The 17,084-nt window shown below is 37.6% G+C and overlaps 1 protein-coding gene and 2 gene segments (V, D, J or C); 1 reads left to right on the forward strand and 2 right to left on the reverse strand.

The window, feature by feature from the left end:
* Nucleotides 1-10,520: 10,520 nt before the first annotated feature.
* Nucleotides 10,521-12,148, reverse strand: LOC137200131 (immunoglobulin lambda constant 6-like). The segment is given in 3 exon segments: nt 10,521-11,072; nt 11,857-11,891; nt 12,126-12,148. Coding segments are annotated over 3 exon segments (381 nt in total).
* Nucleotides 12,149-12,697: 549 nt separating this feature from the next.
* On the forward strand, nt 12,698-15,296 carry LOC137200132 (uncharacterized). The gene is made up of 3 exons (XM_067614809.1): nt 12,698-13,050; nt 14,726-14,820; nt 14,986-15,296. The coding sequence occupies exons 1-3, from the start codon at nt 12,698-12,700 to the stop codon at nt 15,294-15,296; spliced, it is 759 nt and encodes a 252-aa protein (XP_067470910.1).
* A 1,362-nt stretch (nt 15,297-16,658) lies between these two features.
* Nucleotides 16,659-17,073, reverse strand: LOC137200133 (Ig lambda-1 chain C region-like; the record flags this gene model as incomplete). The annotated part of the segment is given in 1 exon segment: nt 16,659-17,073. A coding segment is annotated over 1 exon segment (339 nt), but the record flags the coding sequence as incomplete, so codon positions are not given.
* Nucleotides 17,074-17,084: the final 11 nt, after the last annotated feature.

The raw sequence follows: 17,084 nt of genomic DNA on the forward strand, positions 1-17,084 counted from the left end.
CTATCCACTGAAAAAAACTCTGTTTTTTAAAATAACAAAGAAAAAATGATACTTTATTGAATCTACAACACTTTTTTAATAATATAGATTGAAATTATTGTATGAAACAAGATTATTTCTTAAATAATTCTTTATTTTTCTACATCTGACAGAAAAAGGATTATAGTCTACTTGTTACAATCATCACAATTCATATTCGTTAACAGTTATACATTGTTTAAATTAACATAATGCTTTTTAATAATATAAATTTACAATCTCATATTAATCAGAAGTGAAATATATTATTTATCTACAATAAACCTTGTAAGTCGATTAAACGTAAACAAAGAGAAATATCAAACCAATCACAGTCGACACAAACTTTTCCATAAATCCTCAACTGCACTTCTATAAATATAATTTTCCATTAAGATCATAGATGGTGTAAATCCAAACAGTATTTCTCCTGATTTTGTGTCCCACGTTGCCTTCAGTCTGTTGAGAGCAGAGAAATCATTTCCATAGAGAGGAGGCTTTGCATCGTCAGCTGATCCTCCAGTGAACTGAGAGGGTTTATAGTCCTGTGAGTTCAACACTGCAGGACTCAGATCTGTCAGTCAACACAGCAGAAAGCACAACCACCATGACTCTCATCACCATCCTCATCTGGACGCTGGCCTGCTGCTGTTTTACAGGTTCATTCACTCAGCAACATTTCAAACATGATGTGTTGCCTTTTCTGTCATTTATTTCTGCTGATAAATGAAAGATTTGTTTCTGTCTGCAGGATGCAGCGGTCAGGTGACTGTGACTCAACCTCCAGTAGTGACATCTACTCCAGGATCCACTGTCACTCTGACCTGTAAAACCAGCCAGGCTGTTTTAAGAGCTAGTAGTAGAGATTATATGTTCTGGTATCAACAGAAATCTGGACAGGCTCCAAAACTCCTAATAAAATTTGCAAGCCAACGTCATTCAGGAACACCAGCTAGGTTTAGTGGCAGTGGAAGCAGGTCTGACTTCTCTTTGACCATCAGTGGAGTTCAGACTGAAGATGCAGCAGTTTACTACTGTCAGAGTTACCACGTTATAAACAATGCTCCGGTGTTCACACAGTGATTTGTAGTCGTACAAAAACCTCCCTCAGTCAGACTGCAGAGACACTGAGCTGTTACAGCAGGAACCGACTGCAGCTGCTGAAGAGGAAGAGACTCTGACACAGACCACTGAACACAGAGCTGACAGTAACCTCACCAAGCACAAACTGTACCAATCACAAACAACATGTACACATGAATATATTGGCATATTTTATATTTTTAAATATCTTCCTTTTATTCCATGTCAAAAAGTGTGAAACTGACATTGAAACTAACCATCATGATGTTCATTGTCCACATACAGTGATATCAGAAGTTGTGAAAAAAAAACAACAAAACGGAACATTTTCCACAATCTAGAAACTTAGACACACATCAACATGTTGTTTGTCACTTGAAAACATTATTCACTGGACATTCTCAGATATTTGCTGATTCACTGTCTTGTTGACTGATACAAACTCTCATATCTGTCAGTTAAAGACAAAGCAAGAGCCAGTAGCCAGTTAGCTTAGCTTAGCATAACAACTGGAAACAGAGGGAAACAGCTAGCAACTTATTACTCAACTTTTCAGATAAATCAAATACCAAATATACAATATAACATACTTTAATTAGAGTAGACACCTGTTAAGTGTGAAGGGAAAGAGCTGGTCAGCTAAAACTCTGAGCAGGCCCTAAAGTGAGATTTACAGTTAAAACTTCAGTTCTTGTCAGTTTATTCAATATCTTTATGAGTAAGCTGGAAACATTTAGCTCTTGTTAGAGTATAGCCACCAATAGAAACAAATATTTGACAGATTTTCCACTAATGCAGAACAAAATAATACAACTACAGCCCAAAAGGAAATAAAGCTTTCCAATTTATTATTCGACATTTTAAAATTCCAAATGATTTCATACTCAAAATTAATGTCACTAGTTAATAAAAAAGCAACCATCTCTTGTATTATTAGATATACAGTATTATAACATCAGGAATGATGATATTTGGATGATCAAGAAGCTATTTTTCAGAACGAATTGATTTGAAAAGAAATACAAACACACTGACTCATTATAATCAACAGTTTTATTGAATAATGGTTCAATGTTCATTTCACACTTTACATGAATGAATAATTTCTCTTGGAGTGAAACTCAGAATATTAAGTTTCATTTGAAAAGTAATGAACATAAAGCAGAATATAAGGAAGATCAATATTAGAAAGCAACATGCACATTAAAACACTGAGTAGAGAGACGTGAAAGTTGCAGAAACAGCTGAACAGAGAAGATCTGTAGCTTCATCAAGATCTCTAGCAAAGAAAAAGAAGCATCATTTCCAGACAGGAAGTGTTGCTGAAGCTCTACTCTGAGCAGCGGTCAGGGTCCAGGGTTTGAGTGACAGGGGCCTGTCCACTCAGACTGGCCTCACAGCTCACTGAGCCCACCTTCCTCCACTGGTCTGCAGAGAGGCTCAGGGTGCTGCTCCGGCTGTAGTGGCCGTCCCTCCCCAGGACCTCCGTGCCGTGTGACACCCCTGAGGAGCTGCTGCTGCCCCCCACCTTCCAGTCCAGCCTCCAGGCTGAGGGGAAGCCCCCGCTGTACAGACACACCAGTGTGGCACTGCCCTGCTGCAGCTGCTCTCTGGAGGGGGGGAGGACGGTCAGGGTGGGCCGCACCACACCCACTGGAGGAGAGAGAGGGGGGAGGAGAGGGGGGAGAAAAGACAAAGACGGAAAACTTTAGAGCTTGTGCTGCTGTTGCACTCATACACTAAGAATCAGACCATCAGACACATGAGTTCAATGTAGTGAAAAAGGTTCATTGATAATAATTATTGATGACATCTTCATATCTGTTTCATAATGTGAGACAGTGAATAATTCATTTTCTTGTGTTTAAACTGACAGAAGTGAAACACTCATGTGAATACAGTTAAAACTTTGTCATCTGTCTCTTTCACTTCCTTTTCACTACTAATGTGAAATAAATGAACCGTGAACACAAAGCTGAGCTGCATTAACTGATAAAATCATATTAGCGGTAAACAACAATAGATTTTAAAAACAGTTTGGATGATCAAAATAAGTAAATTTAAAAAAAAACAAAAAAAACTACTGATGTTTCGTAGATAAATCGTTGCTTTTTTCCCCCCAAATATTGTTGTCAAACATTTGAATGCAGATAATATTTAAAAGTTAGATAAAAGTTAAAAGTCATCGTAAAAATAATATATTAGAAAATGTATGTTTATCTTTTTTATCCAAAAATGTATTATCTTAAATACTGAGTGAATTTTGATCTCTGCAAAGTTTCTTCTCAGATTGTGAGATCAGCCTTGTTTGATTAATAACAAAAAACAGAAAATCATGCAAACACTGAACTTAATCACAGTGTCATGAAATATTTGATAAATGGTATAAATTCTATATATTGTGAAAAGTAATAAATCTCTGGTACTTACAGTCAACGATGAGTTTGGTTCCTCCACCAAAAGTGTTCCACAGTGATACAAACTCATTAAGTGGCCGTACAAAAACCTCCTGCACTGTGAACAAGCATCTATCCACTGAAAAGTCACTTTATTTTCTGCTCAAACTGGATAATTAACATTTTATCAAATGTATAAAATGTTTTCATTGATTTAGTTTTAAATTTCCTCATGAATCAAAATATTTTACATCATTTTTATGAAATTTTGTACAAGTGACAACAAAACAGGTTGATTTGCCCTGTAACAAATTCAGATTGTAAACATGTTACATATTTGAGACAATGTTAAATAAACACAACATTTCTAAATAATCATAAATATAATTAATCATAAATTACAGAATGAGTATATAGTGTATTTGTGAAACCTTGTTTGTAAAACAAATTAAATAAGTAGATACCAACCACTCCCATTGAAACAAATGCTGTAAATCCTCAAATTTATTTCCAAAAGAAGTTATTTTATTCCATTAAGATCATAGATGGTGTAAATCCAAACAGTATTTCTCCTGATTTTGTGTCCCACGTTGCCTTCAGTCTGTTGAGAGCAGAGAAATCATTTCCATAGAGAGGAGGCTTTGCATCGTCAGCTGATCCTCCAGTGAACTGAGAAGGTTTATAGTCCTGTGAGTTCAACACTGCAGGACTCAGATCTGTCAGTCAACACAGCAGAAAGCACAACCACCATGACTCTCATCACCATCCTCATCTGGACGCTGGCCTGCTGCTGTTTTACAGGTTCATTCACTCAGCAACATTTCAAACATGATGTGTTTCCTTTTCTGTCATTAATTTCTGCTGATAAATGAAAGATTTGTTTCTGTCTGCAGGATGCAGCGGTCAGGTGACTGTGACTCAACCTCCAGTAGTGACATCTACTCCAGGATCCACTGTCACTCTGACCTGTAAAACCAGCCAAGCTGTTTATAGAGATAGTTATGGAGATGATATTATGTCCTGGTATCAACAGAAATCTGGACAGACTCCAAAACTCCTAATATATGAAGCAAGCAAACGTGTATCAGGAACACCAGCTCGGTTTAGTGGCAGTGGAAGCAGGTCTGACTTCTCTTTGACCATCAGTGGAGTTCAGACTGAAGATGCAGCAGTTTACTACTGTCAGAGTTACCACAGTGGTGGAGTGTTCACACAGTGATTTGTAGTCGTACAAAAACCTCCCTCAGTCAGACTGCAGAGACACTGAGCTGTTACAGCAGGAACCGACTGCAGCTGCTGAAGAGGAAGAGACTCTGACACAGACCACTGAACACAGAGCTGACAGTAACCTCACCAAGCACAAACTGTACCAATCACAAACAACATGTACACATGAATATATTGGCATATTTTATATTTTAAATATCTTCCTTTTATTCCATGTCAAAAAGTGTGAAACTGACATTGAAACTAACCATCATGATGTTCATTTTCCACATACAGTGATATCAGAAGTTGTGAAAAAAAAAAAAAAAAAAAACGGAACATTTTCCACAATCTAGAAACTTAGACACACATCAACATGTTGTTTGTCACTTGAAAACATTATTCACTGGACATTCTCATATATTTGCTGATTCACTGTCTTGCTGACTGATACAAACTCTCATATCTGTCAGTTAAAGACAAAGCAAGAGCCAGTAGCCAGTTAGCTTAGCGTAGCATAACAACTGGAAACAGAGGGAAACAGCTAGCAACTTATTACTCAACTTTTCAGATAAATCAAATACCAAATATACAATATAACATACTTTAATTAGAGTAGACACCTGTTAAGTGTGAAGGGAAAGAGCTGGTCACCTAAAACTCTGAGCAGGCCCTAAAGTGAGATTTACAGTTAAAACTTCAGTTCTCGTCAGTTTATTCAATATCTTTATGAGTAAGCTGGAAACATTTAGCTCTTGTTAGAGTATAGCCACCAATAGAAACAAATATTTGACAGATTTTCCACTAATGCAGAACAAAATAATACAACTACAGCCCAAAAGGAAATAAAGCTTTCCAATTTATTATTCCACATTTTAAAATTCCAAATGATTTCATACTCAAAATTAATGTCACTAGTTAATAAAAAAGCAACCATCTCTTGTACTATTAGATATACAGTATTATAACATCAGGAATGATGATATTTGGATGATCAAGAAGCTATTTTTCATAACGAATTGATTTTAAAAGAAATACAAACACACTGACTCATTATAATCAACAGTTTTATTGAATAATGGTTCAATGTTCATTTCACACTTTACATGTATGAATAATTTCTCTTGAAGTGAAACTAAGAATATTAAGTCTCATTTGAAAAGTAATGAACATAAAGCAGAATATAAGGAAGATCAGTATTAGAAAGCAACATGCACATTAAAACACTGAGTAGAGAGATGTGAAACTTGCAGAAACAGCTGAACAGAGAAGATCTGTAGCTTCATCAAGATCTCTAGCAAAGAAAAAGAAGCATCATTTCCAGACAGGAAGTGTTGCTGAAGCTCTACTCTGAGCAGCGGTCAGGGTCCAGGGTTTGAGTGACAGGGGTCTGTCCACTCAGACTGGCCTCACAGCTCACTGAGCCCACCTTCCTCCACTGGTCTGCAGAGAGGCTCAGGGTGCTGCTCCGGCTGTAGTGGCCGTCCCTCCCCAGGACCTCCGAGCCGTGTGACACCCCTGAGGAGCTGCTGCTGCCCCCCACCTTCCAGTCCAGCCTCCAGGCTGAGGGGAAGCCCCCGCTGGACAGACACACCAGTGTGGCACTGCCCTGCTGCAGCTGCTCTCTGGAGGGGGGGAGGACGGTCAGGGTGGGCCGCACCACACCCACTGGAGGAGAGAGAGGGGGAGGAGAGGGGGGAGAAAAGACAAAGACGGAAAACTTTAGAGCTTGTGCTGCTGTTGCACTCATACACTAAGAATCAGACCATCAGACACATGAGTTCAATGCGGTGAAAAAGGTTCATTGATAATAATTATTGATGACATCTTCATATCTGTTTCATAATGTGAGACAGTGAATAATTCATTTTCTTGTGTTTAAACTGACAGAAGTGAAACACTCATGTGAATACAGTTAAAACTTTGTCATCTGTCTCTTTCACTTCCTTTTCACTACTAATGTGAAATAAATGAACCGTGAACACAAAGCTGAGCTGCATTAACTGATAAAATCATATTAATGGTAAACAACAATAGATTTTAAAAACAGTTTGGATGATCAAAATAAGTGAATTTAAAAAAACAACAAAAAAAAACTACTGATGTTTTGTAGATAAATCTTTGCTTTTTTCCCCCCAAATATTGTTGTCAAACATTTGAATGCAGATAATATTTAAAAGTTAGATAAAAGATAAAAGTCATCGTAAAAATAATATATTAGAAAATGTATGTTTATCTTTTTTATCCAAAAATGTATTATCTTAAATACTGAGTGAATTTTGATCTCTGCAAAGTTTCTTCTCAGATTGTGAGATCAGCCTTGTTTGATTAATAACAAAAAACAGAAAATCATGCAAACACTGAACTTGATCACAGTGTCATGAAATATTTGATAAATGGTATAAATTCTATATATTGTGAAAAGTAATAAATCTCTGGTACTTACAGTCAACGATGAGTTTGGTTCCTCCACCAAAAGTCCACCACAGTGATACAAACTCATTAAGTGGCCGTACAAAAACCTCCTGCACTGTGAACAAGCATCTATCCACTGAAAAAACTCTGCTTTTTAAAACAACAAAGAAAAAATGATACTTTGTTGAATCTACAATACTTTTTTTAATAATATAGATCGAAATTATTATATAAAACAAGACTATTTCTTTAATTTTTCTTTATTTTTCTACACATGACAGAGAACCGATTACAGTCTCCTTGTAACAAAGTCGTTTGTTTCACAATTTAATTGTTAATTTTGTTTCAGTTAATACATAGTTAAGTGAACATGATGCTTTATAATAATAATGATTTATAAACTTATATTAAGCAAAACTGAAATATATAATTTATATATGGCAATACGTATAAATAGAAAAACAGACACATCATACCAATCACAGTCAACACAAACTTATCCATAAATCCTCAACTGCACTTCTATTAATATAATTTTCCATTAAGATCATAGATGGTGTAAATCCAAACAGTATTTCTCCTGATTTTGTGTCCCACGTTGCCTTCAGTCTGTTGAGAGCAGAGAAATCATTTCCATAGAGAGGAGGCTTTGCATCGTCAGCTGATCCTCCAGTGAACTGAGAAGGTTTATAGTCCTGTGAGTTCAACACTGCAGGACTCAGATCTGTCAGTCAACACAGCAGAAAGCACAACCACCATGACTCTCATCACCATCCTCATCTGGACGCTGGCCTGCTGCTGTTTTACAGGTTCATTCACTCAGTAACATTTCAAACATGATGTGTTTCCTTTTCTGTCATTAATTTCTGCTGATAAATGAAAGATTTGTTTCTGTCTGCAGGATGCAGCGGTCAGGTGACTGTGACTCAACCTCCAGTAGTGACATCTACTCCAGGATCCACTGTCACTCTCACCTGTAAAACCAGCCAGGCTGTTTTTAGATATAGTAGTAGAGATTATATGTTCTGGTATCAACAGAAATCTGGACAGGCTCCAAAACTCCTAATAAAATTTACAAGCCAACGTCATTCAGGAACACCAGCTCGGTTTAGTGGCAGTGGAAGCAGCTCTGACTTCTCTTTGACCATCAGTGGAGTTCAGACTGAAGATGCAGCAGTTTACTACTGTCAGAGTGCCCATAGTGGTGGAGTGTTCACACAGTGATTTGTAGTCGTACAAAAACCTCCCTCAGTCAGACTGCAGAGACACTGAGCTGTTACAGCAGGAACCGACTGCAGCTGCTGAAGAGGAAGAGACTCTGACACAGACCACTGAACACAGAGCTGACAGTAACCTCACCAAGCACAAACTGTACCAATCACAAACAACATGTACACATGAATATATTGGCATATTTTATATTTTTAAATATCTTTCTTTTATTCCATGTCAAAAAGTGTGAAACTGACATTGAAACTAACCATCATGATGTTCATTTTCCACATACAGTGATATCAGAAGTTGTGAAAAAAAAAAAAAACGGAACATTTTCCACAATCTAGAAACTTAGACACACATCAACATGTTTGTCACTTGAAAACATTATTCACTGGACATTCTCAGATATCTGCTGATTCACTGTCTTGTTGACTGATACAAACTCTCATATCTGTCAGTTAAAGACAAAGCAAGAGCCAGTAGCCAGTTAGCTTAGCTTAGCATAACAACTGGAAACAGAGGGAAACAGCTAGCACCTTATTACTCAACTTTTCAGATAAATCAAATACCAAATATACAATATAACATACTTTAATTAGAGTAGACACCTGTTAAGTGTGAAGGGAAAGAGTTGGTCACCTAAAACGCTGAGCAGGCCCTAAAGTGAGATAAAATGGGTTTAAATTCCTGCCTTTGTGCTTACAACAACAATAATAAAAATGATTGTGAAAACAGAGAAATCAAAATCAATCAAATGTTGGGTCAGATCATGCTGAGTTAAGTGTTCGTCCAATCTACCAGCAGGTGGCACCATACAAGCTAAACAACATAATAAAGAGGATAAAGTCAATGTTTTCTGGATGAACTTTGAATTAGAATGATCCTCTGTAGAGGTTGATCTCTCACTCCTCCTCACCTCTGCTCTTTCTGTTTCACAACAACAGGTGTGTGTTTGCCTTCTTAAATGTATTTTGCATGACTTTCATGCATCACTGCTCCTCAGAGTTTAAGTTCTTGTGTCACAGAGAGTCTGAACTGCTTTCATGCACTCACACTGAAAACTGCATCAGGATGATGTCGCCAATAACTCTGCTGGTCATGTTGGGTTTTCTGAGTCAGGGTGAGAGATTCTGAAAATGTTTGGTGTAAATCCAGTCTGTGTTCTCCCTTTTACTTTTGCTTAAATGTCTTTTCTATTTTTCTCTCCCATCACAACCTGAACTGCTTCTCCACTGGCTATTGGCTATAATATTTACTCTTTAAGATTTTTCATTTCTCATTTCAGAGTCTTCTGCCAACAGTTTTCTGACTCAGACTGACAAATCCAAGTCTGTTAGTCTTGGAGGGACAGTGACCATCAGCGCCACAGGGAGTTCAAACATTGGTGATGATCTCAGTTGGTACCTTCAGAAACCAGGACAAGCTACCAAACTTCTTATATATTTAGCCTCAACTCTACAGTCAGGAACTCCATCTCGATTCAGTGGCAGTAGATCTGGTTCTGGCTACACTCTGACCATCAGTGGTGTTCAGGCTGAGTGTTCACACAGTAATTTAGAGCCGTACAAAAACCTCCTTCAGTTTGACTGAAGTGAAAACGGCCTGCTGCAGCTGCAGAGGGTTGATGAAGAGACTGTGATGAGGATAACTGGTCGAGTGAACACAACACTGTGACTCTGACACACAAGAGTCATCAAGCAGAACCACAATCAACCCAAATAAAACTGACACATACTGAAAGACCCTCTTGCATTTACAGTTAAAACTTCAGTTCTTGTCAGTTTATTCAATATCTTTATGAGTAAGCTGGAAACATTTAGCTCTTGTTAGAGTATAGCCACCAATAGAAACAAATATTTGACCGATTTTCCACTAATGCAGAACAAAATAATACAACTACAGCCCAAAAAGAAATAAAGCTTTCCAATTCATTATTTGACATTTTAAAATTCCAAATGATTTCATACTCAAAATTAATGTCACTAGTTAATAAAAAAGCAACCATCTCTTGTACTATTAGATATACAGTATTATAACATCAGGAATGATGATATTTGGATGATCAAGAAGCTATTTTTCAGAACGAATTGATTTGAAAAGAAATACAAACACACTGACTCATTATAATCAACAGTTTTATTGAATAATGGTTCAATGTTCATTTCACACTTTACATGTATGAATAATTTCTCTTGGAGTGAAACTCAGAATATTAAGTTTCATTTGAAAAGTAATGAACATAAAGCAGAATATAAGGAAGATCAGTATTAGAAAGCAACATGCACATTAAAACACTGAGTAGAGAGATGTGAAACTTGCAGAAACAGCTGAACAGAGAAGATCTGTAGCTTCATCAAGATCTCTAGCAAAGAAAAAGAAGCATCATTTCCAGACAGGAAGTGTTGCTGAAGCTCTACTCTGAGCAGCGGTCAGGGTCCAGGGTTTGAGTGACGGGGGTCTGTCCACTCAGACTGGCCTCACAGCTCACTGAGCCCACCTTCCTCCACTGGTCTGCAGAGAGGCTCAGGGTGCTGCTCCGGCTGTAGTGGCCGTCCCTCCCCAGGACCTCCGCGCCGTGTGACACCCCTGAGGAGCTGCTGCTGCCCCCCACCTTCCAGTCCAGCCTCCAGGCTGAGGGGAATCCCCCGCTGGACAGACACACCAGTGTGGCACTGCCCTGCTGCAGCTGCTCTCTGGAGGGGGGGAGGACGGTCAGGGTGGGCCGCACCACACCCACTGGAGGAGAGAGAGGGGGAGGAGAGGGGGGAGAAAAGACAAAGACGGAAAACTTTAGAGCTTGTGCTGCTGTTGCACTCATACACTAAGAATCAGACCATCAGACACATGAGTTCAATGCAGTGAAAAAGGTTCATTGATAATAATTATTGATGACATCTTCATATCTGTTTCATAATGTGAGACAGTGAATAATTCATTTTCTTGTGTTTAAACTGACAGAAGTGAAACACTCATGTGAATACAGTTAAAACTTTGTCATCTGTCTGTTTCACTTCCTTTTCACTACTAATGTGAAATAAATGAACCGTGAACACAAAGCTGAGCTGCATTAACTGATAAAATCATATTAGCGGTAAACAACAATAGATTTTAAAAACAGTTTGGATGATCAAAATAAGTAAATTTAAAAAAAACAAAAAAAAAACTACTGATGTTTCGTAGATAAATCTTTGCTTTTTTCCCCCCCAAATTTTGTTGTCAAACATTTGAATGCAGATAATATTTAAAAGTTAAATAAAAGTTAAAAGTCATCGTAAAAATAGTATACTAGAAAATGTATGTTTATCTTTTTTATCCAAAAATGTATTATCTTAAATACTGAGTGAATTTTGATCTCTGCAAAGTTTCTTCTCAGATTGTGAGATCAGCCTTGTTTGATTAATAACAAAATTCACTTTTTTAAAATCATGCAAACACTGAAGTTGATCACCTTCTCATTCAATATTTGATAAAAGGTATAAATTCTATATATTATAAAAAGTAATAAATCTCTGGTACTTACAGTCAACGATGAGTTTGGTTCCTCCTCCAAAAGTCCTCCACAGTGATACAAACTCATTAAGTGGCCGTACAAAAACCTCCTGCACTTAGAACAAGCATCTATCCACTGAAAAAAACTCTGCTTTTTAAAATAACAAAGAAAAAATGATACTTTATTGAATCTACAACACTTTTTTAATAATATAGATTGAAATTATTGTATGAAACAAGATTATTTCTTAAATAATTCTTTATTTTTCTACATCTGACAGAAAAAGGATTATAGTCTACTTGTTACAATCATCACAATTCATATTCGTTAACAGTTTTACATTGTTTAAATTAACATGATGCTTTTTAATAATATAAATTTACAATCTCATATTAATCAGAAGTGAAATATATTATTTATCTACAATAAACCTTGTAAGTCAATTAAACGTAAACAAATAGAAATATCAAACCAATCACAGTCGACACAAACTTTTCCATAAATCCTCAACTGCACTTCTATAAATATATTTTCCATTAAGATCATAGATGGTGTAAATCCAAACGGTATTTCTCCTGATTTTGTGTCCCACGTTGCCTTCAGTCTGTTGAGAGCAGAGAAATCATTTCCATAGAGAGGAGGCTTTGCATCGTCAGCTGATCCTCCAGTGAACTGAGAGGGTTTATAGTCCTGTGAGTTCAACACTGCAGGACTCAGATCTGTCAGTCAACACAGCAGAAAGCACAACCACCATGACTCTCATCACCATCCTCATCTGGACGCTGGCCTGCTGCTGTTTTACAGGTTCATTCACTCAGTAACATTTCAAACATGATGTGTTTCCTTTTCTGTCATTAATTTCTGCTGATAAATGAAAGATTTGTTTCTGTCTGCAGGATGCAGCGGTCAGGTGACTGTGACTCAACCTCCAGTAGTGACATTTACTCCAGGATCCACTGTCACTCTCACCTGTAAAACCAGCCAGGCCGTTGATAGATATAGTAATAGAGATGCTATGTCCTGGTATCAACAGAAATCTGGACAGACTCCAAAACGCCTAATATATTATGTAAGCACACGTGAATCAGGAACACCAGCTCGGTTTAGTGGCAGTGGAAGCAGGTCTGTCTTCTTTTTGACCATCAGTGGAGTTCAGACTGAAGATGCAGCAGTTTACTACTGTCAGAGTTACCACGATATAAACAATGCTGATGTGTTCACACAGTGATTTGCAGTCGTACAAAAACCTCCCTCAGTCAGACTGCAGAGACACTGAGCTGTTACAGCAGGAACCGACTGCAGCTGCTGAAGAGGAAGAGACTCTGACACAGACCACTGAACACAGAGCTGACAGTAACCTCACCAAGCACAAACTGTACCAATCACAAACAACATGTACACATGAATATATTGGCATATTTTATATTTTTAAATATCTTCCTTTTATTCCATGTCAAAAAGTGTGAAACTGACATTGAAACTAACCATCATGATGTTCATTTTCCACATACAGTGATATCAGAAGTTGTGAAAAAAAAAAAAAACGGAACATTTTCCACAATCTAGAAACTTAGACACACATCAACATGTTGTTTGTCACTTGAAAACATTATTCACTGGACATTCTCAGATATTTGCTGATTCACTGTCTTGTTGACTGATACAAACTCTCATATCTGTAAGTTAAAGACAAAGCAAGAGCCAGTAGCCAGTTAGCTTAGCTTAGCATAACAATTGGAAACAGAGGGAAACAGCTAGCCTGGCTCTGTCTGAAGGCAACAAATCTGCCCACCAGTACCTCTGAAGCTCATTAATTAACATGTTATATGTTGCATGTTTAATCCCCCAAAAAACAAATTGAAAAAACAAGACAAGTTGTGGTTTAACAGGGGTTAATGTGATGTTGCCAGACAACCAGCAGAAACTTTGGCTTTTGTTAATATTAAACAAGCCAGATATTAATTAGTGACCTTTAGAGGTTTTATAGGCAGATTTTGTTACCCACAGACAAGCTAGCTGTTTCTCCCTATTTACATTTGTAATGCTAAGTTAACCAGGAGCCATAGCTCCATATTTATGTACAAATAAAAAAGTGGTATCGATCTTCTCATCTTCCTCTCGGCAAGAAATCAAATAACTGTATTTCCCAAGATGTCAAACTATTCCTTTGGGATTTTTTCTGTAAACATCAATCAACAACATGTTGTTTACTCACATCTTGTCTCACAGGATGTAGTCCAACATTTTCTAATAATGTTCTTCTCTTATCTCATTGAAACTCATCCTTCTATTAACAGGGTTGTTAAAACATTATTTATGCTAACAGTATCATTTTATTAACACAAACAGCAGCCCAAACAGAACATTTAGTGGCTGTCTAAGATCCTGCACACCAAACAATCAACTTCAACTTATTACTCAACTTTTCAGATAAATCAAATACCAAATATACAATATAACATACTTTAATTAGAGTGGACACCTGTTAAGTGTGAAGGGAAAGAGTTGGTCAGCTAAAACGCTGAGCAGGCCCTAAAGTGAGATAAAATGGGTTTAAATTCCTGCCTTTGTGCTAACAACAACAATAATAAAAATGATTGTGAAAACAGAGAAATCAAAATCAATCAAATGTTGGGTCAGATCATGCTGAGTTAAGTGTTCATCCAATCTGCCAGCAGGTGGCACCATACAACCTAAACAACATAATAAAGAGGATAAAGTCAATGTTTTCTGGATGAACTTTGAATTAGAATGATCCTCTGTAGAGGTTGATCTCTCACTCCTCCTCACCTCTGCTCTTTCTGTTTCACAACAACAGGTGTGTGTTTGCCTTCTTAAATGTATTTTGCATGACTTTCATGCATCACTGCTCCTCAGAGTTTAAGTTCTTGTGTCACAGAGAGTCTGAACTGTTTTCATGCACTCACACTGAAAACTGCATCAGGATGATGTCGCCAATAACTCTGCTGGTCATGTTGGGTTTTCTGAGTCAGGGTGAGAGATTCTGAAAATGTTTGGTGCAAATCCAGTCTGTGTTCTCCCTTTTACTTTTGCTTAAATGTCTTTTCTATTTTTCTCTCCCATCGCAACCTGAACTGCTCCTCCATTGGCTATTGGCTGTAATATTTACTCTTTAAGATTTTTCATTTCTCATTTCAGAGTCTTCTGCCAACAATTTTCTGACTCAGACTGACAAATCCAAGTCTGTTAGTCTTGGAGGGACGGTGACCATCAGCGCCACAGGGAGTTCAGATATTGATGATGATCTCAGTTGGTACCTTCAGAAACCTGGACAAGCCCCCAAACTTCTTATATACAGCGCTTCAACTCTAAACTCAGGAACTCCATCTCGATTCAGTGGCAGTATATCTGGTTCTGGTTACACTCTGACCATCAGTGGTGTTCAGGCTGAAGATGTTGGAGATTACTACTGTCTGAGTTTACATACTGATTTAACGTTCACACAGTGATTTCGAGTCGTACAAAAACCTCCTTCAGTTTGACTGAAGTGAAAACGGCCTGCTGCAGCTGCAGAGGGTTGATGAAGAGACTGTGATGAGGATAACTGGTCGAGTGAACACAACACTGTGACTCTGACACACAAGAGTCATCAAGCAGAACCACAATGAACCCAAATTAGACTGAAACAAACTGAAAGACATTTTCCAACCTGCAGTTTTTAAGTTAAATCTTCATCATTATTTCACATCATTTCAAGAACAGAGTTGTTGTAAGAATATATCCTCTGACAGCAACAAAATTCAACAATATTTCCACCAATAGTTTTACATTCAGCAGCACAAAACAATCTACTGTAACAGTTTCATCTAAAAAAGTTTTTGATTCAGAAATGATAAATATGTTATACTTGATATTTCATATTATATTGTTACACATACTATAAAATAATGAATAGAAACCTGACTTGATGTTGAAGTGAAGCATGTTGGAAAGATGAGGTATAATACTGGCATGAATATGCATTTCTCATGAATAATATATCACAAAATACACACAAAGATAGTGATTTACTATAATATTCAATTTTATTTTATTGGTTACATGTTTGACTGATTAAAAAATGGTTATATTGAAACACAATGGCAATGCATCAGAATATGAGTAAGATTAGTGAGAGAAAACTGAATACACATCAAGATAGAGTCATGATTTTGCACAAATAGTTGAACAGAGTAGATCTGTAGCCTCATCAATATCTCTGAACTACAACACACCTACTGGAGAAGAAAGAGGGAGGAATACATCTTCACTCAGCTACATAGATTCAATTCTTTTCTTGTATTTTTTGTAATAGAGAAACATCTTTCGACACCAAATCATGTTTTTTTTCCACATTTACTCTCAGCAGAAGAGCTCTGACAAATGTTGGCTGATCACATATTTCAGTCATGATTTTTTCAACACTGAAAATCTAATTCCAAAATATATTTTCCAAGTTTTTTAATCATGATATAAATTTGTATTAAAAAAAAATTCTTGTTACTACATTATTCTACTTCCATTACCAGTTAAAATGTTGTTAATTAATTTTGTTACTTAAGTCCGAAGCTTTTCAATTTCCACAGAGAGGAGAATCAGTTAAAGTTGTAAAACCTTTTCATTTCTTACCACTCTTCATAAGATAAAAGAACAAAATATTTATAATGTTTTCTTTCATCAGTGCAAGCTTTATTAGCAAAAACGTTAATCATCAACAGGACAGTTATTAAGCACACTCACATCTAGCTGCTGAGCTACACACATTACTCTCTAAGTTGTTGTTGTTCTTTGTCACACAAAGCTTCAGTTTACTCTACAGACATTAAAACTCATATTGATCAGATGAGCAGGTGTGTTCCTCCTGCTCCCCCCAGACACAGCTCCTGTCCTGGGCTTCAGCCAGCCCCTCTAGCCCTTACACTGGCTCCTGTGGAGGGACTTGGTCTGGCTGTGGTCATGATGGAGGACTTTGCAGGAGTACAGCTCTCCTTCCATCCAGCGCTCCTGGCTCAGGCTCAGGATGCTGCTGCTGCTGTAGCGTCCGCTCTTCTCCTCCTCTGAGCTGCTCAGGACCCCCTCTGTCACCTCTCTACCGTCCACCTCCCAGCTCACCACGGCTCCCTGAGGAGAGTAGCCGGTCAGCAGGCAGGCCAGCGTGGCCGAGCCCCCAGAGAGCTGCTGAGAGGAGGGGGGAAGCAGAGAGACTGAGGGCCTGACCGTGGGGCCAGCTGGAGGGGAGAGCAGAGACACACAAGGAG

The sequence above is a fragment of the Thunnus thynnus genome, chromosome 16 (genome assembly GCF_963924715.1).
Source record: "Thunnus thynnus chromosome 16, fThuThy2.1, whole genome shotgun sequence".
Classification (NCBI taxonomy): domain Eukaryota; kingdom Metazoa; phylum Chordata; class Actinopteri; order Scombriformes; family Scombridae; genus Thunnus; species Thunnus thynnus.